Raw genomic sequence first — 27,680 nt, forward strand, 5'->3', positions numbered from 1 at the left:
CTCGGACATTTTTTTAAAAAGTTAGAATTCGAGGAGCTTTCCCACTTCCTGGTTCGCCGCCTGTGAGAATCCTGCATTTTGATTGGCTGCTCAGGCGGCAGGTTGACGTCACAGCGGCTCGCGTGAGGGAATCCCCATGAACTTGTGTCGGTCGGTTTGAGCTGCGCGTTGGGAAATCTCGGCACATCTCGCCACAGAGATCGCCAGATCCTCGTGCGAGGCTTATGTCGGGGCCAGCAGCAAACACCTTTGCTTCGCCTCTGACCGCAAATTCCGGGCCGTTGTGTGTGTTTGTGAACCATTGTAAACCCCTACTGCTGTGAGGGGGAGGGAAGAGGGGCCTTGCTTGTCTCCTTTCATTGTATCTATTTGCCCTGCATTTTGTTGAGCGACTTCTGTCCCCTTCTCTCCCACTTAACGATGGTGGAACCTGTGTCTTTTATTTTCAGCAGTGAGGTCGTTTCCTTACCTACCAGGAAAGTTCCGATGTGAAATGCCCACCATTCAATACATATCATAAGCATGCTGGGAATGGCCAGCCTTGTGAAGTGGCCCCACTCCTGCAGACAATCAACGGACCATCCTGCATAAATAGGAACAGTGACTTTACTAGCACAGTACAGAAGCCGTCTGAAAAAGCACAAAAGGAGAAAGGGGAGTAGGACTGAGAGAAAATCGTTCAGCCCCTCCAGCTCCCCTCATCTTTCAACTTTTCCTTGGAGTTTCTCTCTGGATTCTTTTTGCCAAATCGTGTGTCCGTGTTAGGGACGATTCTGTTGTCAGCTGTCTCTGGCTCAGTGGGCAGCACCCTCGCCGCTGAGTTAGAAGGTCATGGGTTCAAGTCCCACTCCCGAGACTTGAGCACAAAAATCCAGGCTGACACTACAGTGTAGTACTGAGGGAACGCCGCACTGTCGGAACTGCCGTCTTTCGAATGAGACCCTGAGGTAAACTGAGGCCCTGTCTGCTCTCTCAGGTGGATGTAAAGGATCCCATGGCACTATTTTGAAGAAGAGCAGGAGAGTTATCTCCAGTGTCCTGGCCAATATTTATCCCTCAACCAGCATCACTAAAAAACAAATGATCTGGTCATTATCACAATGCTGTTTGTGGGAGCTTGCTGTGCGCAAATTGGCTGCCTCGTTTCCCACATTACAACAGTGACTACACTTAAAAAAAGTAATTCATTGGCTTTGAAATGCTTGGTGGCCGTGAAAGGCGCTATGGAAATGCAATCTGTGGGAAACAGCGCTCACAAGAAGCATGTTGTGAAAAATTATAATTTAAATGGAGAAAAATTGCAAAATGCTGCAGTACAGAGGGACCTGGGGGTCCTTGTGCATGAAACACAAAAAGTTGGTATGCAGGAACAGCAAGTGATCAGGAAGGCAAATGGAATGTTGGCCTTTATTGCAAGGGGGATGGAGTATAAAAGCAGGGATGTCCTGCTACAACTGTACAGGCTATTGGTGAGGCCACACCTGGAGTACTGCGTACAGTTTTGGTCTCTATATTTGAGAAAGGATATACTTGCATTGGAGGCTGTTCAGAGAAGGTTCACTAGGTTGATTCTGGAGATGAGGGGGTTGACTTATGAAGATAGGTTGAGTAGGTTGGACCTATACACATTGGAGTTCAGAAGAATGAGAGGTGATCTTATCGAAACATATAAGATAATGAGGGGGCTCGACAAGGTGGATGCAGAGAGGATATTTCCACTCATAGGAGAAACTAAAACGAGGGGACATAGTCTCAGAATAAGGGGCCGCCCATTTAAAACTGAGATGAGGAGAAATTTCTTCTCTCAGAGGGTTGTAAATCTGTGGAATTCTCTGCCCAAGAGAGCTGGGCCATTGAATATATTTAAGGTGGAGATAGACAGATTTTTGAGCGATAAGGGGATAAGGGGTTATGGGGTGCAGGCAGGGAAGTGGAGCTGAGTCCATGATCAAATCAGCCATGATCTTATTGAATGGTGGAGCAGGCTTGAGGGGCCAGTTGGCCTACTCCTGCTCCTATTTCTTATGTTCTTATGTTACATGGGGGCAGTGCTGGATCGGCCCAGCTATGGGAGGACACCTTTGCCTGTGACCTCCTCAGTGGTCATGTAGCCAGTTGACTCTCACTGCCTGGAGTCACGTATGAAGCATGGCTATCTGTGCAAGAGAGCTGGGAACATGACTTGACATGGAGCAGACCAGTAAGGGAGGAGAGGAGAGAAAAGGTGAAAACAAATAATAAATAGGGACCTTCAAAACAAACGAATATTGTACACAGATAGGGAATTGAATTAGACTCTTGTAATGTATGCACCTGTGAGTATGCTCACAGGTTTATAGAGCCTGTTGTAGGGTGTTAAACGGGGCAGTCCCATGCAATAAGTTATTAAGTCGGTTCACGGACTCCCAGACCGCCTGCAATTTCTGCGGTCTGGAAGAGTCTGTGTTCCACTTTTTTATTCAATGTGCAAGGTTGCAGCCCCTGTTCCATTATTTGAAGGGGCTGCTCCTCAATTTCTGGTTGTACTTCAGTCCCACACGCCTTGCCATGTTTGTAACCTTCACATAACTGTAACCAATACATAACAACACTGTACACTGTATACAACTGTGAAATACACACCTTGACCACAGGGGGTGAACTTGTGGGAGACACTCCTCACCTGGTCAGCCAGGTACTTAAAGGGAGGTTCCACGCAGGCTCAGCACTCGTTGGTCCTTGGAATAAAGGTGCAGGTCATGTAGTGACCTTGTCTGCAGTACATGCCTCGTGTGACTTTATAGTACAGTGCAGAGACACTACACTCCTGATCTTTGGGCATGCTGTGCGGAGGGGAGCGGGCAGGTCGGTAGGCCTCCTCGTAGGACTGCTCCTGGACATGGCCAAGGGGGCCATTAACCGGTCTAGACAGCGGGTGGTCGAGGGGCTCGTTTAGCCTGACTGCCTGCTTCTCTTCGAGCCAGGGTGTCCCTGGAGATGGAGCACACGGTGTCCACCGGTTCGCTCGCGGTCTTCCGCGAGAGGTGGGCGCCAGAGGGACTGGAGTGCATCATCATCCCCGGGGAACAGAATTTTAATTTGATTTGGCAAGGTTCCCAGTTGATTTGTAAATTTGTGGGTTCTAGTGCCCTTACCAAAAGGGGGTCACTTGATTTAAAGTTCTATCTAAAATAGTTGTAGAGCTGTTGAATTGGGAGTGGCTTAGCCAGTCATGTGCTGTTCACAAGACTCAATAAAACCCCGGCCAGTTGGGTTCGGGGGATCCACGATGAGGCAGGTAGTTGTGAGCCTGGTGGATGAACTGGTAATGTGTCGTGTGATTGTTAAACCTTTGTTAATAAACCAACTAGTTCTTAATAGCGATGTGTTGGTTTGAGTTCCTAAGCAAAGAACCCATGAAGCAAATACGTTACAACTCTCGTTGCATGCCCCAGCCAATTACTCTTTCCATTGGTTTCATTGATAAGGAGAATTGGACGGGGCATATAATGGCAAGCTAATTGGTTAGCGCCCATTTTACACCATATCCCAATGAAATAACACCCCTCCCCAGACTGTACATTACCTGTCCAGGTCCCAATGTACAACTTTTTCCATCGAATGTATAGAAACAGGAAAGTAGCTTGACAATACTGAGATACAACATTGGCAACGGCAGAGCCTCTGAAAAACACCAAGGTCGCGTGTTTAAAACGGCTTCAGATTACGCCTGGGTCATCAGTCGTTTATCACAACCGGGTATCAAATATATATCTGATTTTTTTAATATAATCTTGTTTGCTACTTACGGCACGCCCAGCTTCAGCACGTAGAGCAAGAAGTAATTTATTGCAGCGTTGAGGCAGTTGGCTATGAGCCCAATGAATACCTGAGGCATGGTGATCCCCTGTGGTGGGCAGAAAACACACAGTCAGTCCTTCAACATTATAACAGTGACTACACTCCTGAAGTACTTCATTGGCTGTAAAGCGCTTTGAGACCATCCAGTGGTCATGAAAGGCGCTATAGAAATGTAAGACTTTCTTTCAATGAACCAACAGTATGGTGCCAAGATAGGGTGCATGTTCTCTCCCAATGTCCATGTTTGGGGGTACAATGCTTTCTTTAATTTTGTTTCTGAGATGTGGGCATTGCTGGCAAGGCCAGCATTTATTGCCCATCTCTAATTGCCCTCAACAAGTTGGTAGTGAGCCGCCTTCTTGAACCACTGCAGTCCGTGTGGTGAAGGTTCTCCCACAGTATATATATACTTCTCTGTAGCACTTTGGTACAACTGAGTGTCTTGCTGGGCTATTTCAGAGGGCAGTTAAGAGTCAACCACATCGCTGTGGGTCTGGAGTCACATATCGGCCAGACCGGGTAAGGGCGGCAGATTTCCTTCCCTAAAGGACATTAGTGAACCAGATGGGTTTTTGCACCAATCCGGTTGTTTCGTGGTTGCCATTACTGATATTAGCTTTTTCCAGATTCATTTAATTAACTGAATTTAAATTCCCCAGCTGCCGTGGTGGGATTTGAACTCATGTCTCCGGATCATCAGTCCAGGCCTTGAGATTACTGGTCCAGTGACATAACCACAGTGCCACCATACCCAATCTTTTCCCTCACTTGGGTCAGGTTCATTGCTGGAACATGCCTGATTGTAGGTGCAGATTATCTGCCCACGTTTGCAGATAGGTCAGCAAATTCATATTCCTCATGCTTCAGGGAGCTACCTGATCTATCATTGTGCTTCCCCCAGAGTGCAGGAGATTTGAATCCACTGTCAATAGCCTGCTAACTCTCCGATAAATGTCCCGCTCAACCATTCTTCCCCCTGATGCTGCTATTCCTCGCTCTCTGCAAATGAAACAAGGGTTCCGCCTTTGAGATCTTGCTCCCTAATGTGTGTGCGTGTATGTGTATACGTGTGTATGTGTGTTTGTATGTGCATGTGTGTATGTGTATGCATGTTTGTATGTGCGTGTGTGCGTGTATGTGTGTGTGCATGTGTGTATATCTGTGTGCGTGTGTGCACGTGCGAGTGTGTGAATGCGTGTGCGTGTGTGTGTGTGGTGTGTGTGTGTGTGGTGTGTGAGTGTGTGTGTGAGTGTGTGGTGTGTGAGTGTGTGTGTGAGTGTGTGTGTGTGAGTGCGAGGTGTGTGTGTGTGTGAGTGTGAGGTGTGTGTGTGTGTGTGAGTGTGAGTGTGTGTGTGTGTGTGGTGTGTGTGTGTGTGAGTGTGTGGTGTGTGTGTGTGTGTGTGTGTGTGTGTGTGTGTGTGTGTGCGTGAGTGCGAGGTGTGTGTGTGTGAGTGTGAGGTGTGTGTGTGTGTGTGTGTGTGTGTGTGGTGTGTGAGTGTGTGTGTGGTGTGTGAGTGAGTGTGTGTGTGAGTGTGTGTGTGTGAGTGCAAGGTGTGTGTCTGAGTGTGTGTGTGTGTGAGTGTGAGGTGTGTGTGTGTGTGTGTGTGAGTGCAAGGTGTGTGTCTGAGTGTGTGTGTGTGTGAGTGTGAGGTGTGTGTGTGTGTGTGAGTGTGTGGTGTGTGAGTGTGTGTGTGAGTGTGTGTGTGTGAGTGCAAGGTGTGTGTCTGAGTGTGTGTGTGTGTGAGTGTGAGGTGTGTGTGTGTGAGTGTGTGGTGTGTGAGTGTGTGTGTGAGTGCAAGGTGTGTGTCTGAGTGTGTGTGTGTGTGAGTGCGAGGTGTGTGTGTGTGAGTGTGTGGTGTGTGAGTGTGTGTGTGAGTGTGTGTGTGTGAGTGCAAGGTGTGTGTGTGAGTGTGAGGTGTGTGTGTGTGAGTGTGTGGTGTGTGAGTGTGTGTGTGAGTGCAAGGTGTGTGTCTGAGTGTGTGTGTGTGTGAGTGTGAGGTGTGTGTGTGTGTGAGTGTGAGGTGTGTGTGTGTGTGGTGTGTGTGTGTGAGTGCGAGGTGTGTGTGTGTGTGAGTGTGAGTGTGTGTGAATGTGAGTGTGTGTGCATGCGCAATGATATTAGCAACTGTGAGTTCCCAACAACAATACGTTAGAGGTCATCACTAACCAGAAGTATAACAAGACCAGCCACATCTACACTGTGATACAAGGCTTCAAAACTACTTTCATTTATTTAGCCACAGGGAGTGGTTGAGGCAAGTAGCATAGATGTATTGAAGGGGAGGGCACATAAGGGAGAAGGGAATCGAAGGATATGTTGATGGGGTGAGATGAAGTGGGGTGGGAAGAGGCTCGTGTGGAGCACAAACACCGGCACGGAGCAGTTGGGCCGAATGGATGGTTTCTGTGCTGTAAATACTTTGTAATTGTAATCACTTTTTCCAAATTAGCTCCTGAAATATTATGAATCTTCTGTCTGGTTGTAGTTGACCTTCAAAATAAGGGAAAGGAACACAAAGACTCACAAATATAAAATGCTGGAAATCTCAGCGGGTCAGGCAGCATCTGTGGAGAGGAAGCAGAGTTAACGTTTCAGGTCGACTACCCTGCGTCAGAACTGTCGTCAGAATCCTGACAAAGGGCCATCGACCCGAAACGTTAACTCTGTTTTTCTCTCCACAGGTGCTGCCTGACCCGCTGAGATTTCCAGCATTTTCTGTTTTTATTCCAGATTCCAGCATCCGCAGTATTTTGCTGTTGACTCACAAATATACCTTGCTGCAATAATTATTAAAGTAATTTAATACACACTCCAAACTTCAGTAACTATACCTGATTCTGAAGGTATCTGATCTGTAACTCATAAAGAAATGTTGCCTGGAACAAATTGAAAACCATTATCAGCAGATAGTGTATCAATCGCTATTGAAATAGAACAATTACGCTTTCTTCAAGAGGTTGAGCCAGTCCTGCATTGGGGTCTTGCTCAACCTGACTGTCGGCTGTTTGCACAGGTCCGCTACGGCCCATAAGAACATAAGAATTAGGAACAGGAGTCGGCCATCTAGCCCCTCGAGCCTGCTCCGCCATTCAACAAGATCATGACTGATCTGGCCGTGGACTCAGCTCCACTTACCCGCCCGCTCCCCGTAACCCTTAATTCTCTTATTGGTTAAAAATCTATCTATCTGTGAGCCCGAGCTATAGCTGCCTAGAACTTTAAAAGTCGGAGCACTGCATGACCATGTCAGCCATGGCTCAGTGGGTAGCACCCTCGCGTCGGAGTCAGAAGGTTGTCCCACTCCAGAGACTTGGGCGCAAAAATCTAGGCTGACACTCCCAGTGTAGTGCTGAGGGAGTGCTGCACTGTCTGAGGTGCCATCTTTCGGATGAGACGTTAAATCGAGGCCCCGTCTGCTCTCTCAGGTGGATGTAAAAGATCCCACGGCACTACTGCGAAGAGCAGGGGAGTTATCCCTGGTGTCCTGGCTAATATTTATCCCTCAATCAACGTCACTAGATTATCTGGTCATTTATCACATTGCTGTGTGTGGGAGCTTGCTGTGCGCAAATTGTGTTTCCTACATTACAACAGTGACTATACTTCAAAAGTACTTAATTGCCTGCAAAAAATGCTTTGGGGTGTCCTGAGGTCATGAAAGGCGCTATATAAATGCAAGTCTTTCCCCCTCGATTTAAGGGCACCAAGGAGTTCTCCTAATGGCTCAATTGCTAAACGCATCAGCCAATCTGTTACTGAGTCAACTAGACAGGCTGAGGATTGGGCAGGACCCCGAGGTAGCACTTGATTTACTGTTATCCTGGGCCATCAAGAAATGAGCCACTCTTGATAGCCAGTTACTTGCGATGAAAGATGTGTGTGTGGGCATTGGGTGAGGAAAGGATAGATTCACCTTTGATGCTCTTCATGATCTAAGAGCCTGCCCACACTCACGCTTAAGCTCACATGTGGAGAATCATCTCATAGAAAATTAGTGCACGGCAGGAGGCCATTCGGCCCATCGTGTTGGTCGAAAAAGAGCCACCCAGCCTAATCCCACCTCCCAGCACTAGGTCTGTAGCCCTGTAGGTCACGGCTCGTGATGTTCACATCCAAGTACCTTTTAAATGTGACGAGGGTTTGTGCCTCTATCATCCTTTCAGGCAGTGGGTTCCAGACCCCATCCACCCTCTGGGTGAAGAAACGTTTTCTCATCTCCCCTTCAAACCTTCAACCAACTACTTTAAATCTAAGAAGTAAGGTACTGGAGCTCTGATGGCACCTGTCTTTGGGTTGTTCGAGACTTCTTCCATTAGCTAGCCATGGGGCATTGAGGCATTCTCTCCAGTTGAGATCAGCACAGACTGGAGTATGGCTTGATGGAGAGTGCACGTACCCAGTTAGTCACAGGGCAAGCCACTGTCATTTTTGCCAACTGGACTCTTTTGGTCTCTCTACATTTCAGGTAACTCCAAAACACCAGTTCTTTATCGAGCTATGTGTCTGTGTGTGTGTGTGTGTGTGCTACCTACAATAATTTACTCACGGGAAGAGCAGGAATAAATATCTTCACATAGAGCTGTGTTAACCTGCAAGAAAAATACATGATGCTGGTAACAATGTGGAAACCATCGAACATCAACAACAACAACTTGTATTTCTATAGCGCCTTTAACGCGGCGAAATGTCCCAAGGCGCTTCACAGGAGTATTATAAGATTAAAGAAAAAGAGAAAAAAAAAATTGACACCGAGCTGTATAAGTAGGAATTAGCACAGGTGACCAAAGGGGTAAGTTTTAAGGAGCGTCTTGAAGGAGGAAAGAGTGGTAGAGAGGCGGAGAGGTTTAGGCAGGGAGTTCCAGAGCCTGGGGCCCAGGCAACAGAAGGCACGGCCACCGATGGTTGAGCGATTATAATCAGGGATGCTCAAGAGAGCGGAATTAAAGGAGTGCAGCCATCTCGGGGGGGTTGTGGGGCTGGAGGAGATTATAGAGATAGGGAGGAGTGAGGCCATGGAGGGATTTGGAAAACAAGGATAAAAATTTTGAAATCGAGGCGCTGCTGGTAACCATCGGTAACGTCCAACCGGAGCAGCACAGTGAAGTACCAGCATACGATGCACGGCAAGAAAGGCTGCTGATTAGATCTGGCACACAATGGAGTCTCAGCCAGACTTCTGCAGGAGGCACAGTATAAGATGGGAAGAAACATATGGTAGGAAGGGTCACCCCAGGCAACTCTGATGCTTCTACTAATATCTGGTCTGGTGCAACATTGATACAGGCACGAAATCAGCATTCATTGTACAGACTCATTTACATATGTAAGGGACCAAATGCCTTTTTTATGAGGGCTACCCGGATGCCTACAAAACCACCTTTACCAATATGGCGGAACCCGTAACGCAGGTGCAGGTTTTCTCCCCATTTTCATGTCCGGAAAATTGGAGCAACGAGGACCAATTGCAACCTCTCTCCCAGTGATGCATTTCAACGCCATATTTCATGTAATTGCAGGGGGAAATAATTCACATTCAGTTTGAAATGGGAGGGAGGACAGTATTTGGAGAGGGTACAGAGGAGATTTACGAGAATGGTTCCGGGGATGAGAGATTACAGTTGCGTGGAGAGACTGGAGAAGCTGGGGGTTGCTCTCCTTCGAGCAGAGAAGGCCAAGAGGAGATTTGATCGAGGCGTTTAAGATCATGAAGGGTTTAGATGGAGGAAATAAAGAGAAACAGTTTCCAATGGCTGAAGGGTCGATAACCAGAGGGCGCAGGTTTAAGGTGATTGGCAAAAGAACCAGAGGCCACGTGAGGAAAACATTTTTACCCAATGAGTGGCCAGGATCTGAATGCATTGTCTGATAGAGTTACCTCTCCTGAAATCCCCTTTATTCTAAGGACTTAAGTCTACTTTGTTTAGTTCTACAATAGGACTTCATTCAACCGTAGTCTTCAAAGGAAATTGGATAAATGCTTAAGAAGAAAAATGGGCAGGGAATGGGGCAAGAGCGGGGCAGGGAGACTAACCGGATGGCTCTTTGAAAGAGCCGGAGCAGACTCGATGGGCTGAATGGCCTCCTTCTGTGCTGTACTATTCTATGATTCTATTTATTTTCAAGCAAGCAGTTGTTCTGATGCATTTCAACGCCATATTTCATATAATTGCAGGGGGAAATAATTCACATTCCATTTGAAATGGTAGGAAGGACAGTATTTGTTGAGGGTACAGAGGAGATTTACGAGAATGGTTCCAGGGATGAGGGATTTCAGTTATGTGGATAGATTGGGGTTCCTCTCCTCAGAGCAGAGGAGGCCAAGAGAAGATTTGATTGAGGCGTTTAAGATCATGATAGGTTAGATGCAGGAAGAATGTTCCCAATGTTGGGGAAGTCCAGAACCAGGGGTCACAGTCTAAGGATAAGGGGTAAGCCATTTAGGACCGAGATGAGGAGAAACTTCTTCGCCCAGAGAATTGTGAACCTGTGGAATTCTCTACCACAGAAAGTTGTTGAGGCCAATTCATTTAATATATTCAAAAAGGAGTTAGATGTAGTCCTTACTACAAGGGGGATCAAGGGGTATGGTGAGAAAGCAGAAATGGGGTACTGAAGTTGCATGTTCAGCCATGAACTCATTGAATGGTGGTGCAGGCTCGAAGGGCAGAATGGTCTACTCCTGCACCTATTTTCTATGTTTCTCTATGTTTCTGTGAAGAATGGAGCTTTGTATCTAACTCCCAACAAGACAGGAATTTGAACCACTCAGGTTCATTTCCTCAGTTCTCAGTCAGGCAGTTACGTGTGGCTGCCAGGGATTCTGGGGCAGAAAAACTTGACCCCAATCTTCAACTGAAACGTGGCTGTGGCCAGCCTGTTACAGAGCGGCACTTACTCACACAGTTTGTGGAGAGGATTAATGCAATGATGTAGGAACTCTCCTGAAATCCCCCTTATTCCAAGGATAAGGGAGTCGAGGGTTATGGGCAGCGGGCAGGGAAGTGGAGTTGAGGCCAAGATCAGATCAGCCATGATCTTATTGAATGGCGGAGCAGGCTCGAGGGGCCAAATGGCTGACTCCTGCTCCTATTTCTTATGTCTTACTTATGTAAGGACTTACGTCTACTTTGTTTAGTTCTACAATAGGACTCCTTCCATTCCATTGCACCAACTGCGAGTATGGCATGTGACTTGTTGCTATTCTCTATCGGTGCTGTTCTTAAGATGGATCGCGAGCTGGCTTCAAGAAGAAAGCAGAAAGTAAGGGTAAATGGGCAGCTATCCTCAGTGGCAGAAGGTGGGCAGTGGTGTTCCACAAGGATCAGTGCTGGGATCACTGTTCACAATTTAGATTAACGATTTAGACTTTTGGAATCAAAAACACAATTTCTAAATTTGTGGATGACACCAAATTGGGGGAATAGTCAATACTGAGGAGGACTGCAACAAATTACAGGAGAACATTAATAAACTTGTAGAATGGGTAAATAATTGGCAAATGAAGTTCAACACAGGTAAATGTGAGGTATTACATTTTGGTAGGAAGAATAGGGAGGTCACTTATTACTTGGAGGGTGCGAGTCTGGGTGGGGTAGAGGAACAAAGGGATCTCGGAGTACAAATAGACAAATCGCTAAAAGTTGTGACACAGGTTAGCAAGGCTGTAAAAAAAAATCTAACCAGGCACTAAGGTTTATTTCTAGAGGGATAGAATTGAAAAGTAGGGAACTGATGCTAAACCTGTATCGAACCTTGGTTAGACCACACTTGGAGCACTGCGTGCAGTTCTGGTTGCCATATTATAAAAAGGATATAGAAGCACTGGAGAGGGATCTCACGTCAGTGAATTGGTAGTGAGGAGGGATTGTAATGCTGCATGGCCTATACAGATTATTTTAAGTACTGTTTTACAAGGCTGATACCAGAAATGTGACGGTATACCTATCAGGGAAGGATGAACAGGCTGGGTCACTTTTCTCTTGAAAAGAGAAGGCTGAGGGGTGACCTAATAGGGGTCTTTAAAACGATGAAAGGTTTTGATAGAGTGAATACAGAGTGAGTGTTTCCACTTGTGGGGAAGAGCATAACTAGAGGCCATCAATATAAGATAGTCACCAAGAAATCCAATAGGGAATTCAGAAGAAACTTCTTTACCCAGAGAGCGGTGAGAATGTGGAACTTGCTACCACAGGGAGTGGTTGAAGCGAATAGTATCGATGCATTTAAGGGGAGGCTAGACAAGCGTATGAGGGAGAAGGGAATAGAGGGTTATGCTGATAGATTTAGATGAGGAAAGACGGGAGGAGGCTCGAGTGGAGCATAAACGCCGGCATGGACTGAATGGCCTGTTTCTGTGCCGTATATCCTGGGTAATCTGATGGATGCCAGGTGGTGTCCACTGCAAGATGGTGGACTCACCATTTCATTGGCCCGCTCTCTATCTGGCCTCTGCTGGGCACTGATCCAGTTGCGATAAGCCCCTCACTACACAAGTTGGAACCTACATCCTACCATTTCTTGACCCAACACTTTTGTGTTCACCAACACACTCTGCCGGTGAGCTGCAAACTCAAGCTGGCCATTTTAATTTCACACCAACGCCGCCATTTTATTCTCTTTTGTGACAGAAAATGGAGCAGACTCTCACTTGGCAACTGTAGGTGATTGTTTGAGAGCCAATAATATTTGCTCGATGTTTATGAAGAGCGCCCAGCAAGGAAAGCAGGCTATCATGAGAATGAGAATCCCTCTTTGGAGAATCACCCCAATACGCTTTAAGTTCTTACTGCCATATGTCTGAAAATCAGAACAAAACGTGTTGTTAAAGTGAGTTGTATCAATAGCGACCGTTACATAACATTCTGATGGATACCATTTTTTTCTGTAAGGTCAATCTGCAACAATATATAAAGATATCAGAATATTAAAATATTTATCGCACTTATCCACAACCATTATGACTGGATACCATTCTTGCTTAGCATTTAACGTACTAAGTTGGTTCAGACCACAACCGCAGGAGTGTAATGTGCATCTGGACCTCTATACTTCCTGCACAGCGGAGGAAGAATTGAAGAGAAATTGAAGACAAAAGGTAAGAACGATAAAAGTCCATCAAGCTAGGTTGAGTAGGTTGGGCCTATACACATTGGAGTTCAGAAGAATCAGGGGTGATCGTATCGAAACTTATAAGATAATGAGGGGGCTCGACAAGATGGATGCAAAGAGGATAGTTCCACTCATAGGGGAGATTAAAACTAGGGGACAGTGGGCTCAAGTTTCGGACGCCCGCTAGAACGGCGCACATCGGAGAGGCCCGCCTAATTTGTAGAACAAGAATTGCGGCAAATACTTACCTCGCGATTCTCAGAGAGCTGTCGGCCCATTTCCAGTTTGGCGCGGCGCAGCAGGAGCTGCTGGGGGCGGAGCTACAGCCCTGCGCCAAAAACAATGCCGGCAGCTGCTCCCGGCGTCCTGTCTCCGGGGGGGCGACCCTATACCAGGCCGAAGGGACATCGTCCCCATCCCAGGCTGCTTGGCCTGACGCATCTTACCTCGTCGGCGGGGCCCGCCCGCCCGGGGGGGGGGCGGGCCCTACCTGAAGTCCTCGGTGGGGCCCGGCTTTGTTGTCTTCTTCTCTCCCCGCCCCCCCCACCCCCATCTTCTTCGTCTCTCTCTCCCCCCATCTTCTTCTCTCCCCCTCAATCTTCATCTCTCCCCCCCCATCTTCTCCCCCCTCTCTTCCTTCTCTCTTCTCCCCCTCTCTTTCCCCCTCTCTTCCTTCCCCCCTCTTCTTCCCCTCTCTTCTCCACCTCCCTCTTCTCTCGCCACCCCCCCCCCCTCTCTTCTCCTCCCCCAGCTCTTCTCCCCGGTGCTGCAGTAGGTGAGTAGAAATAATTTTTATTTATTGAGTGATTTTTTATTTTTTTATTTTTTTTGATTGATCTATTGGTTTATTTATTGATTTATTTATCATTTATTATTGATGATGGCTCTTTATTTGTAAAAGTGAAGTGTTTAATGTTTGTAAACTCCCACCCCACACCCCCCCCCCCCATTCCCTACGCCTGATTTGTAACCTACACCTGATTTTCTAAGTGTAGACAAGGTTTTTTCGAGCGTACAAAAATCTACACTTACTCCGTTCTAAGTTAGTTTGGAGTAAGTTTTCGCTGCCGAAACTTGCAAAGCAGGCATAAGTGGCTGGACACGCCCCCTTTTGAAATAAAAAATCTGTTCTAAAATGAAACTGTTCTAACTCACTAGAACTGGAGCAATCTAAATGCCGAGAATTGCAATTTCTAAGATGCTCCATTCTAAACTAGTTGCTCCAAAAAAATTGAAGCAACTCAGGCCGAAACTTGAGCCCAGAGTCTCAGAATAAGGGGCCGTCCATTTAAAACTGAGATGAGGAGGAATTTCTTCTCTCAGAGAGTCGTGAAACTGTGGAATTCTCTGCCCCAGAGAGCTGTGGAGGCTGGGTCATTGAATATATTTATGGTAGAGGTAGACAGATTTTTGAACGATAAGGAAGTAAAGGGTTATGAGGAGCGGGCGGGGAAGTGGAGCTGAGTCCATGATCAGATCAACCATGATCTTATTGACTGGCGGAGCAGGCTCGAGGGGCCAAATGGCCTACTCCTGCTCCAATTTCTTACATAAGCCCGTCCTTTCCTTAAACCATCTGCGCCAGCATGGATTCTCCCCGACACACTTCTCTCCGAAGGAAAGTGTCTGTAACTTTTCTCAGTATCCCCAAAACCACAGCAAACCAAACTGAAGAATATCTATCTAACCCTGATCCATCGTGGGACTAAGAGTTGGTGGTTGCAGATGTCAAAGTTTAGCATGTTGAATGTCCACTCATACCTGTTGTACTGTGTTAGCTGTGGCTCAGTGGGCAGCACTCTTGCCTCTGAGTCAGAAGGTTGTTGGTTCAAGTCCCACTCCAGGGACCTGAGCATAAAAATATAGGCTGACACTCCGAGTGCAGTGCTGAGGGAGTGCCGCACTGTCGGAGGAGCTGTCTTTCGGATGAGATGTTAAACCAAGGCCCTGTCTGCTCTCTCAGGAGGATGTAAAAGATCCCATAGCACTATTTCGAAGAAGAGCAGGGGAATTATCCCCGGTGCCCTTACTACTAGGGGGATCAAGGGGTATGGTGAGAAAGCAGGAATGGGGTACTGAAGTTGCATTTTTGGCCATGAACTCATTGAATGGCGGTGCAGCCTAGAAGGGCCGAATGGCCTACTCCTGCACCTATTTTCTATGTTTCTATGTGTCCTGGCCAATTGTTATCCCTCAATCAACATCACTAAAAAGCAGATTATCACATTGCTGTTTGTGGGAGCTTGCTGTGTGCAAATTGGCTGCTGCATTTCCTTGAGCATCCCTGATTATAATCGCTCGACCATTGGTGGCCGTGCCTTCTGTTGTCTGGGCCCCAAGCTCAGGAACTCCCTCTCTTTCCTCCTTTAAGACGCTCCTTAAAACCTACCTCTTTGACCAAGCTTTTGGTCATCTACGCTAACAACTCCTTGAGTTGCTCGGTGTCAAATTTTAGAATACTTCTGTGAAGCGCCGTGGGACGATTTACTACGTTAAAGGCGGTTATATAAATATAAATTGTTGTTGAACAAGAGTGACACAAGATTGTTGTCCAATCTGACTGATGAATGTGGTCAACATGGGAATTGACCTCAGTGAGCTTTTCCTCTGAAGGGCAGTGTAGCATTTTCAAAAGGTTTTGACATTATAAAGTTGATTGCCCTCGAGACTCCATGAATGCTGCATAGAATCACAGAATGGTTACAGCACAGAAGGAGGCCATTCGGCCCATCAAGCCCGTGCAAGAGCACTTCAGTTAGTCCCACTCCCCCGCCCTTTCCCCAAAGCCCTGCAAATTCTTTTCCTTCAGGTACTTATCCAACTCCCTTTTGAAAGCCATGATTGAGCCTGCCTCCATCACCCTCTCAGGCAGTGAATTCCAGATCCTAACCACTCGCTGCGTAAAAGAAGTTTTTCCTCATGTCGCCTTTGGTTCTTCTGCCAATCACCTTAAATCTGTGTCCCCTGGTTCGCGACCCTTCCACCAATGGGAACAGTTTCTCTCTCCATCTACTCTGTCAGGCCCCTCATGATTTTGAACACCTCGATCAAATCTCCTCTCAACCTTATTAACGTACTATCCGTTTAGAGGCGGTTACCTTCCGGGGCCGGGACATTTATCGTCTGGCCCAGAAGTTCTACCGCCCCATGTGGAATCCAGTCCTGCTGCCCCTCAACGCTATCAGAGGTGCTCCGTGTCCGTGGCGGGGCGCTCCCGGGGCAGTAGAGCGCCCCAGAGCCCAACGACCCACCGGCAACATCAGCGCTACACGGATGCTCCAGCCCTCGACCGGGCCAACAGCCCGGAACCCATGAACCCATGCCGGGCTGCAAGACGGTTGAGGCGAGGACCGCCGTTGCCGGGCCAACAGAAGAGTCGGCCGAAAGAAAAATATGGCGGCCCATGGCGCAAACGGCCTCCCCTTCAAGGGGTGCCCCGACGGCGGATGTCCGGCGGGTTCGTGACCCGCGAAGCTGGCGGTGACATCGACCGGCCCCATCCTCGCCGCCCACGGGCAATTTCCCCCGCGGGGCGCAAAGGGTTCGGCGCGGGACGGCGAGCGGATAGCGCGCACTGTGGTCGGCATCATCGCCGTACGTGTGTCAGCGTGGTGCGGCACAGTGCTAACAGCACAACGCCGCCCCAAACTCCTGGGGCAATTTCCCCGGAGGCGCTATCTACCCCTTCCCCCCCGGGCCATAACCTCATTAAAGGATGAGCACTGACCTCGTCAAAGGAGCCCCCTTTAAAGTAACAGTGACCAACCTGATTGGGGAAGCTTTGAAGCACTTTCCCCGGCCTCTCTCTTGTTTCCCTTGCTTTTTTCTTCGCTGCTTATTTTCAGTAGATAATACCCACCATCCGTCTGTCCCTCCTCTTCCAATTGTTGGTGCCTTCCGTCTTCCATCCTTCGGGACTGTGCTAAAGAGGAAAAGCGCACTTTGGTATTTAGCCCCGGAGGCGCTAATGGGCTAAAATACCTAAATGGCTATAAAAAAGGGCAATTTCGCTCCCTTTATGTGTTGGACTGAGATCAGCTGAGGTATTGCAGAGGTGGAACAGAGATGCACAAACTCTACCCTGTACAAGTTAACACAGCAAGCGTTGGTGCAATGGGAAACATTAACCATGTTCTGAGACATCCGTCATTGCTCGCTGTGCACTGTAAACTAGCAACATCCCTTCGTATGAGTGGTATTTATGGTTCCAATACATTTGCATCGCTGTAAGCAGGACCATCTGTATCTCACATCATACACTGCTGACTTGGTGCTTTTTTAAACATGTCCACGCTCCCAGTAGCTCAGCAACGACCTCACTGCTGACAATTGAACCTTCTCTGTCTGTACTCCAGTGCATAATCAGCAACCCTAGCCGGAAATCCATCCAACTCTGTTATCAAGCTGTGAATCGACAAAACATTAACTGCTGTGTTTACGAGTCTATTCCAGAATGGGGGAATGTTGTCCTCCTGGTCATTTTTTCCACATCAAATCCTTTAATTTTGTGCTCAGAGCCCACCTTGTTGGAGTTTGCATCATCTATTCCTCTCAGCATGTCAAAAACTGGGATAATGTGTTCTCCCAATCTTCTTTCAGTCAAATTAAATTCAGCTCTGTTCACAACCAAGAACACACTAAGCCCTGGCATCGCCCACCTTAGTGTAACAAACTCTGCCACGGGCTGCATACAATGTCCCAAAGACTCAAACAAGCTCAGAGAAATTGCTTTCACTTTCAATTCAAATGTCCTTCAGCCATACTAGTGTTGGGTTAACCTTATCGATAACAGATTCATGTTCACTGAATACATTCAATGAATATAAAGAAAGAAAGACTTGCATTTCCATAGCGCCTTTCACGACCACTGGATGTCTCAAAGCACTTTACTGCCAATGAAGTACTTTTTGAAGCATGGTCACTGTTGTAATGTAGGAAATGCAGCAGCCAATTTGCACACAGCAAGCTCCCATAAGCAGCAACTTGACAATGACCAGATAATCTGTTTTTGCGACGTTGATTGAGGGATAAATATTGGCACAGGACACCAGTGATAACTCCCCTGCTCTTCTTCGAAATAGTGCCACGGGATCTTTTACTTCGGTTTAACATCTCATCCGAAAGACAACACTCCCTCAGCACTGCACTGGGAGTGTCAGCCTAGATTTATGTGCTCAAGTCTCCGGAGTGGGACTTGAACCCACAACCTTCTGACTCTAAGGCAAGAGTGCTAGCCACAGAGCCACAGCTGACACACACAATCATAAAGCACAAAATCTTTTCCTTTTGCACTTTTGGAATGGATATTCCTTCATTATCTTCACATTTCATTCTTCCTATTTGCCTATATGTTACCTTATTTGAATTAATATCTCGCTGGCGTTTCTTAGCCCACCTGCTTACCTAATGCCTATCACTTTGAATTCCTTATATGCATGACCTGGCTTGGCCTCCGCCAGGTTGATTGTGAATTGTTTGAATAGCACATGGCCAAGAACAGCCCTCCCCCAGTCTGAGCTTTTTGTTCATTTACCAACTGTTATGTATGCATGTCAATGATGTACTGTAACACTAGACCTGAATGTACCTTCACCCTGTATATACCTTACCTGTACACCAGAGGGTGCTGCTGCTGGAGACCTAAGGGTCACCTGTACACTGCAGGTAACCCAGTATAAAAGGGAGCTCACCTCTTTGTGTCCTCACTCCAGGAGCTGCAATAAAGGACTCCAGTCTGTACAGTTCAAGTGCCATACCCTTGCCTCGTGGAGTTGTTAAGAGAGTGCTCGCATACATAATACCAACCTTTCTCTCTCTAATGCTAAGAGAGATTCCGATTCAATGAATGAATTTCCCATTAATTCCATGAACCTTAATCTCGTTTATAAGGCTCATACTTGGAACCTTATCAAAAGCCCTTAAAAAAACAACCCAAGTACATGACATCCACTGAATGGTCCTTATCAACCAATTCAATTGAATCATCAGAGAATTCCCGTGCACTAGCCAGGCAGGGCCTACTGCTGCCAAATCCATGCTAGCCGTGTGCTTTCCAGGTCAACATCAGCAGCAACAACAACTTGCATTGATATAGCGCCTTTAACGTAGTGAAACATTCACAGAAGAATTCTAAAATTTGACACTGAGCCGCACAAGGAGTTATTGGGGCAGGTGACCAAAGGCTTGGTCACAGAGGTAGGTTTGAAGGAGGAAAAAGAGGTAGAAAGGCGGAGAGGTTTCGGCAGGGAGTTCCAGAGTTTAGGGGCCCAGGCAGCTGAAGGCACGGCCGCCAATGGTTGAGCGATTATAATCGGGGATGCTCAAGAGGTCAGAATTAGAGGAGCGCAGACATCTCGGGGGCTTGTGGGGCTGGGGGAAATTACAGAGATGGGGAAATAGCCTCCCATAAAATGTTCTTGGCGCTTTCCTCAAGTGCGCTACAGTACCAAGGGTGGTGCTGAGAAAGGAAATGGACTTATATACTGTGACGAAGACACGCAATAGGGCTGCACTTCGCTTCTTGAGCCCACTTGGCATTCTGTGGTGTGACGGGGCTGAGTGTGGAATGGGTTGCCACACTGCTATTGCCTGTTTTGCCTCACTTCTCACAATGAATTGCACCTCAACCCGTTAGTTCGGAAAGCCTGGATCATTTTCCTATGCACAGCACTAGAGCGCTGAGGCTGATTGCAGCAGCCTTGCATTGGCCGAGATCGGCTACTTCGGGACAGACCAGGCATCGTATCCGGTACTTCCCCGGTGTGCGAGTGGCTCAAATTCGCACCGGGGGCTGCATTTCTCAAGGCCTGAAATTTAAAGATTTATTCTTCTCTGACATAACTAAACCACTTGATCGGCCCCCCATCCACCACCTTCAACATTCACTCCCTCCACCACCGGCGCACCGTGGCTGCAGTGTGCACCATCTACAGGATGCACTGCAGCAACTCGCCAAGGCTTCTTCGGCAGCACCTCCCAAACCCGCGACCTCTACCACCTAGAAGGACAAGGGCAGCAGGCGCATGGGAACACCACCTCCTCCACGTTCCCCTCCGAGTCACACACCATCCTGACTTGGAAATATATCGGCTGTTCCTTCATTGTCATTGGATCAAAATCCTGGAACTCCCTCCCCAACAGCACTGTGGGAGCACCTTCACCACACGGACTGCAGCGGTTCAAGAAGGCGGCTCACCACCACCTTCTCAAGGGGCAATTAGGGACGGGCAATAAATGCTGGCCCTGCCAGCGATGCCCACATTCTGGAACAAATTTTTTAAAACTTTCGCTGCATGAGAGGACATCACGGCCCAGTGTACAGCCTGGAGTTAGCTGCACCTACCTGAGATATGAGTGTGTCACACGCTGAAGACAACCCAACACCTATGGAGATACCACAGACACTCACTACCTGTACAAAAGAAATGAAGACACAAAAAGGAAGCATTTAGCAGTATAGTCATAGATGCCACCAACGTGCTACAAAATATGATTATTTATACAAATGAATAAAATACTATTGTAATTTTTTTTCCCCCTCATTCTGTCCCTTTTCTCTCCTCCTCCCCGGCAGGTACCAACTCTTGGTACGCTTTTGTCACTTCAGACTCGACTATTCCCTCGCTCTCCTGACTGGCCTCCAATCTTACACCCTCCATAAACTAGAGGTGATCCAAGACTCGGCTGCCCGTGTCCTAACTCACACCAAGTCCCGCTCACCCATCACCCCCAGTGCTCGCTGACCTACATTGGCTCCCGGTCCGGTAACGCCTCTATTTTAGAATTCTTACCCTTGTGTTTAAACCCCTCCATGGCCTTGCCCCTCCCTATCTCTGTAACCTCCTCCAGCCCCACAACCCCCCCCCCCGAGATGTCTGCGCTCCTCTAATTCTGGCCTCGTGCGCATCCCCAATTTCTATCGCTCCATCATTGGTGGCCGTGTCTTTGGCTGCCTGGGCCCTAAACTCTGGAATTCCCTCCCTAAACCCCACCTCTCTACCTCTCGCTCCTCTTTTTGGGACGTTCCTTAAAACCTACCTCGTTGACCAAAGCTTTTGGTCACCTGCCCTAAAGTGTCCTTGTTTGCCTCGATGTCAATTCTTTTTATCTGATTACGCTCCTGTGAAGCCCCTTGGGACATTTTACCACGTTGAAGACGCTATATAAATGCAAGTTGCTGTTGGTGTTCCATGGGCCTCAGCAGCCCTTGTCATCATCATCATGGGCAGTCCCTCGAAGTGAGGATGACTTGCTTCCACACCAAAAAGGGATGAGTTCACAGGTGTTTCAATGAAGAACCTAATGTTCCGGATCCCGAACTACATGTTGAAGGGTGGAAGATGCCTATGCGTGGATTTTTTTTAACGTGGGGTGGCCGTTGCACACCAGCCACCACACGGGCTTGACAGAGCTAGATCTTGGTCCAGTGGCAAGGATTAACCAAGACGACTGGAGACCTGCTCTGCTGCATGGACCCAGTGCGCGCCCATATCGCAGTGTGGGCTGGGCCCGTGCTGCCCCTGAGCCCTCGTCTCTTCTGGACCCTGAACGCACGCCTCTCCTGGGCCCCGGTCACTTCCCTCTACAAACTCTTGCCGCTCCTTCGCCCCTCCTGCTGTGCCCGCCCGCACTGCAATCAGTGACTTGGCTTCACAGCCCTCACCCTCCTGCAGCAGCACGCGCTGCTCCCTGCAGTGGTATACCGCCGCACGCTGCTCCCTCCAATGGCCCCGGCCTGCAAGGCCATCAGCACGCCAGGGCCATTGGAGGGAGCAGCATGCGGAGGCCTGGCCCGGAAATCGGCATGGTCCCGGCCTGCCAGCAGTCCTTGTACACCTTGCACGAGTGACCAGTCTTCGTGTATGAGCTAAGTGTCTGCCAGAAGATTATCTGCCCCACGAAGAGCATCACGACTCACCCCAATCTCGTTCTCACCCAACATCCATGCACATCAAACTTCCAGAATGGGTCCTTTGACAATGGTGAGGAGCTGGAACTCCCAGTTGATTTTTCTGTTTCTTAGCCTAGGGCCACTGAAGCCAACTGCTGCACTTTAGATACCCTTCCAATGAGACCAATAGGTAAACCCAGGCTTTTCTTTTTACAAGGAGCATTTCATCAGGCTGATAAAGGCGCTAGACTTGAAACTTGATAGCATGCAATGCAATTCGATCACTATTTTATAGAGGATACATTATGATCTTCTTCTTTCATCTCTTATAGGCAGTCCCTCGGAATCGAGGAGACTTGCTTCCATTCTAAAAAAAATGGCTGAACAGTCCAATATGAGAACCACAGTCCCTGTCACAGGTGGGACAGATATCGTTGTGGGAAAGGGAGGGTGGGACAGGTTTGCCGCGTGCTCTTTCCGCTTGGTTTCTGCATGCTGTCGCTGATGAGACTCGAGGTGCTCAGCGCCCTCCCGGATGGACTTCCTCCACTCAGGGCGGTCTTTGGCCAGGGACACCCAGGTGTCGGTGGGGATGATGCACTTTATCAGGGAGGCTTTGAGGGTGTCTCTGTAATGTTTCCTCTGCCCATCTTTCATATGGAAGTAATGTCAGCCGTGGCTCAGTGGGCAGCACACCTGCCGCTGAGTCAGAAAGTCGTGGGTTCCAAGTCCCACTCCAGGGACCTGAGCACAATAATCCAGGCTGACACTCCAGTGCAATGCTGAGAGAGTGCTGTGCCATCTTTTGAATGAGACGTTAAACCGAGGCCCTGTCTTACCCCGTCTGCTCTCTCAGTGTGGATGTAAAAGATCCCACGGCCACTATTTTGAGGAAGAGCAGGGGAGTTATCCCCGGTGTCCTGTGCCAATATTTATCCCTCAATCAATATCACTGAAACAAATTATCTGGTCATTATCACATCGTTGTTTGTGGGAGCTTGCTGTGCGCAAATTGGCTGCTGCGTTTCCCACATTACAGTGACTACACTTCAAAAATTGGCTGCAAAGTGCTTTGAGATGTCCGGTGATTGTGAAAGGCGCTATATAAATGCAAGTCTTTCTTTCTTTAGAAAAGCAAATCAGATGTTAATATCTAAGTCAGATATTTGGGCCAAAGCTCCCGGTGTAACAGCGATCACCGCGATACATTATGATGAAATAAATGTCCGCATTCTGAAGATAAACTTACCGCTGTGGCAAGACTGACAGCATCCAGTTCAATTTTACCCAAATGTCCACAGAATGCTGCACTGACAATATTGATGAGAAGTACCATCAGCTGCGACAGAAACTGCCAAAGGAAAATGAAGTATAAATAATGCAGACCCGCCACTTAATTGTCATCATACTCTTTCATACTTTAAAAAAATTCCTTGCAATCTAATTAAACCGATTCATATTTCTCCCTGAAAGCAATTGTCTTCTTTTTTCTTCAAAAAGGAGATGCAATTTGGAGGTGATTTCATTGAGGTTTTCAAGGTTAAGAAGGAAAGTGGCAAAGTTATGATCCAGGCACATCATTCACTGTCGGGGCAGAGGAACGGTGAGAGATCGGGGCCCAGGAGCGTCGTGATAGGGGCCCAGGAGAGGTGAGGGTTCGGGGCCCAGGAGAAGCAAGGGCCCAGGGGCAGCACGGGCCCAGCCCACACTGCGATATGTGTGCGCACTAGGTCCGTGCAGCAGAGCTGGTCTCCAGTCGTCCTGGTTAACCCTTGCCACTGGACCAAGACCTAGCTCTGTCAAGCCCGTGTGGTGGCTGGTGTGCAACGGTCACCCCATGTTAAAAAAATCCACCCACAGGCATCTTCCATCCTTCAATATGTAGTCCGGGATCTGGAATGTCAGGTCCCTCATTGAAACATTTGTGAACTCATCCCTTTTTGGTGTGGAAGCAAGTCATCCTCGATACAAGGGACTGCCTAATACTGTGATGAAGGATTGAAATATCAGGGTACACAAATTAGGAATTACGGATCTTGAAGTTAAAAAAAATTGCAAAGTCATGCGCAACATTTCCACATTTAAGGTAGGCAGTTGTGGAATAAGTTAGCAGGCAAGGCCATTGAAGTGGATTTTCTAAATGGGTTCTGTAATTTATTTGCTTCATGGATACTTTGCTTAAGAATCCATAGCAACACATTATTATTAAGAACTAGTTGGTTTATTAACAAAGGTTTAACAATCACACTACACATTAGCAGTTCATCCACCAGGCTCACAACCACCTGCCTCATTGTGGATGACCTAGACCCAACTGACTGGGGTTTTATTGAGTCTTGTGAACATCACTTGACTGGCTAAGCCACTCACAATGCAACAGCTCTACAACTATTTTTGGTTAACAGATAAAGCCGGTTGCCCCCTTATTAAAGGGACACTAGAACCCACAAATTAACAATAAAACTTTAAGTAAACCTTAAACGATCAAATTAAAATTTGGTTGCCGGGGGTGATGATGCACTCCAGTCCCTCCGGCGCCCACCTCTCATGGAAGGCCGCGAGCGTACCGGTGGACACCGCGTGCTCCATCTCCTGGGACACCCTGGCTTGAACATAGCCGTGGAAGAGAGGCAGGTAGTCGGGCTGAATGACCCCCTTGACCGCCCGCTGCCTGGACCGGTTAATGGCCACCTTGGCCAGGCCCAGGAGCAGTCCTACGAGGAGGCCCTCGGACCTGCCTGCTCCCCTCTACGCAGGGTGCCCAAAGATCAGGAACGTGGGACTGAAGTACAGCCAAAAATCAAGGAGCAGCCCCTTCAAATAATAGAAGAGGGGCTGCAACCTGACACACTCCACATAAACATGGAACACGGACTCTTCCAGAACGCAGAAATTGCAGGCGGCCTGGGAGTCCGTGAGCCGACTTAAAAATCGATTGCACGGGACTGCTCCGTACACCACCCTCCAGGCCAAGTGCCCAATAAATAAAGGGAGGACTCCCGCGTAGAGAGCACTCCATCGGGGACCCCCGCCTCCTCCGGACGGCAAAATGGTGCGCCATGGCGTGTCCGGACAGCAGACAAGGATGGCAAAGTGGAGAGTGTGCACGAGCAGCCCGTACAGGAAACCCCTCCGCGCAGAACTGAAAGGCACGGAGGGGATTTCCCCGAGGCGGCTCAAGTTATGAGGGAGGTTCCACAGGTGCATGCATTACAGGTTCAATAAAATGGATTGTATAAGTAGGCTCAGTGAAGGGAATTGTATAAATGGACTAAGTGAGGGGGATTCTATCAATGGGTTTGGTAGGCAATTAGTCACATTTCTGGAGAGAGCAGAGTATGAAGGATATGACGAGATGTTAGATGGCTATAAACTCACCACTGGTCCAGCCAGACTGGAAGTACGTTTTACTTCTTGCCAAAGATTGGTGGGTTTCCACCCCCTTATCTTGCTCAGTAACAGGTTGCCACGGGTTCCACCTGTCTCCATTTTTCCGATCCTTCCCGGCAAAGAAATAAATAAATCAATTATTTTGCTTCTCTCGTTAAGGTAACCCCACACCCTTAACATCCCAGGGCGCTTCACAGGAGCATTAAAAAACACAATTTGACAGCGAGCCACAGAAGGAGATGTTCAGACAGGTGACCAAAAGCTTGGTCAAACAGGTAGGTTTTAAGGAGCGTTTTAAAGGGGGAGAGAGAGGTAGAGAGGTGGAGAGGGTTAGGGAGGGAATTCCAGAGCTTAGGGCCCAGGCGGATGAAGGCATGGCCACCAATGGTGGAACGTTGAAAATCAGAGAGACCCACAAGGTCAGAATTGGAGGAGCGCAGAGATCTTGGAGGGTAGTGGGGCTGGAAGAGGTTACAGAGATAGGGAGGGGCGAGGCCATGGAGGGATTTGACAATAAGGATGAGAATCCTACAAGCTGTCATGATCACAGACTAGTGAACAGCTCACTCTTCCATTGCTTTAATTCTATTAAAATGATTTTGAACACAATTCATATGAAACTAGATGAATTCATAGAATCATAGAAAAATTATGACACAGATGGAGGCCATTCAGCCCATCGTGTCCGTGCCAGTTGAAAAACAGCTACCCGGCCTAATCCCACTTTCCAGCTCTCGGTCCGTAGCCCTGCAGGTTACGGCACTTCAGGTGCACATCCAAGTACTTTTTAAATGTGGTGAGGGTTTCTGCCTCTACCACCCTTTCAGGCCGTGAGTTCCAGACCCCCACCACCCTCTGGGTGAAAAAATGTTTTCTCATCTCCCCTCTAATCCTTCTACCAACTACTTTAAATCTCAGCCCCCTGGTTATTGACCCCTCTGCTAATGGAAATACAATTGCTGAAGAATTCTTCTAAAAAAAAAAAAGTTTGAAGATTTTGTTCTGAAAATGTAACCAGCTGGGGATTTGGCCGAAACCTGAAGGAGAAGTTACTTTTGCCGTAAACCGAGTATTGTGTGGAGCTGATTTACGCCGCGATCGGATGCCTGTGGGTCCTGAGCGCGTACATTTTTGGCTGTGAGTTTCCGCCCATTCTGAGCCAGCGTAAGTTAATGTCGTCCGCTCTGCCATATGGCGAGGAGCGGGTGCGGGGGTGTGGGGGAGGGGAGGGAGTTGTATTAACGAGCAGCGAAGGGTCTGGGTGGATGAGAAACATCGAGAGATTCGAATGTAGTGTGAAAGCAGTTGAGAGTTGGCAGTACCCCGGCAATCACGCTGGCTGTTTTGGCACAACCTCACCGGCAACTTCACCACATTACAGCAAAGATGTGATTGCAACGGAGAGACGATTTACGAGGATGTTGCCAGGACTGGAGAATTTTAGCTATGAGGAAAGATTGGATAGGCTGGGGTTGTTTTCTTGGCAACAGAGGAGGCTGAGGGGAGACCTTATTGAGGTGTATAAAATTATGAGGGACCTAGATAGAGTGGCTAGGACGGACCTATTTCCCCTAGCAGAGGGGTCAACAACCAGGGGGCACAGATTTAAAGTAATTGCAGGGAGGTTTAGAGGGGATTTGAGGGGAAATTTCTTCACCCAGAGGGTCTTGGGGGTCTGGAACTCACTGCCTGAAAGGGTGGTAGAGGCAGAAACCCTCATCGCATTTAAAAAGTACTTGGATGTGCACCTGAAGTGCCGTAACCTACCGGGCTACGGACCGAGAGCTGGAAGTGGGATTCGGCTGGATAGCTCTTTGTCGGCCGGCATGGACACGATGGGCCGAAATGGCCTCTTTCTGTGCCGTATATTTCTGCAATTCTATGAAATTCCGGGCGAATCATTTCTTTTGGCCTTTTATCGATGTATTTATCCCCATGTTCCCGGTTTGGTTTCCCACTCCCCCAGAAGCGCCACAACGTGTTCAGCTGTTCCAGAGGCTTTGAAGCAGTTGACTTACTTTAGTGGGTCATCCCCATGCCCCTCCGCCCCCCTCCCCCGCAGCCCCTCCCCCACCCCCCTCCCTAACGATGCAATCTACCTGCTCCTGAATCCCCGATATAAAGTTTAGCAGTCTCCTGCGTCCGTCTGCCTCGCCGTGTCAGGATCAGTAATCGCGGATCGCCAGTGCTCTCCGAGGCTGCTGTCTCCTGACAGCAGAAGGTTAACCTGCGGTTGTAAAGAGTGGGGAGGGAGGTGGAGTAACTGTTAAGGAAGGTGTTCATTTACAATCCTCACCTTCTCTGTACCACTGCACTCGGTTGAATTTTAAAAAATAATCCCAGAAAATAACCCCAAAAATAGTTCCCAGAAAAGACCGTCGAGGTAAAAGGATAGTGTCCCGATCTAAGTGTCACCCACATTTTTGCGTTTTTAATAAACTTAACCTATTT

General features: G+C 48.1%; 1 protein-coding gene across 1 annotated transcript in view; it reads right to left on the minus strand.

Moving 5' to 3' along the window:
* The window catches only part of LOC139226956 (multidrug and toxin extrusion protein 1-like), a 52,320-nt gene extending 24,916 nt beyond the window's left edge, over nt 1–27,404 (minus strand). Inside the window, exons 1-10 of the mRNA XM_070858053.1 lie at nt 27,329–27,404; nt 25,218–25,338; nt 23,089–23,190; nt 20,292–20,360; nt 12,489–12,637; nt 8,388–8,430; nt 6,673–6,717; nt 3,789–3,886; nt 3,566–3,663; nt 470–583 (exon numbers count right to left, since the gene is read on the minus strand). Of these exons, the coding sequence (XP_070714154.1) occupies nt 470–583; nt 3,566–3,663; nt 3,789–3,886; nt 6,673–6,717; nt 8,388–8,430; nt 12,489–12,637; nt 20,292–20,360; nt 23,089–23,190; nt 25,218–25,328 (829 nt within the window). The 5' untranslated portion in view covers nt 25,329–25,338; nt 27,329–27,404. The remainder of the gene's footprint in view (nt 1–469; nt 584–3,565; nt 3,664–3,788; nt 3,887–6,672; nt 6,718–8,387; nt 8,431–12,488; nt 12,638–20,291; nt 20,361–23,088; nt 23,191–25,217; nt 25,339–27,328) is intronic.
* Between the last annotated feature and the right edge of the window lie 276 nt (nt 27,405–27,680).

This window comes from Pristiophorus japonicus, chromosome 16 (genome assembly GCF_044704955.1).
Source record: "Pristiophorus japonicus isolate sPriJap1 chromosome 16, sPriJap1.hap1, whole genome shotgun sequence".
In the NCBI taxonomy this organism is placed as follows: domain Eukaryota; kingdom Metazoa; phylum Chordata; class Chondrichthyes; family Pristiophoridae; genus Pristiophorus; species Pristiophorus japonicus.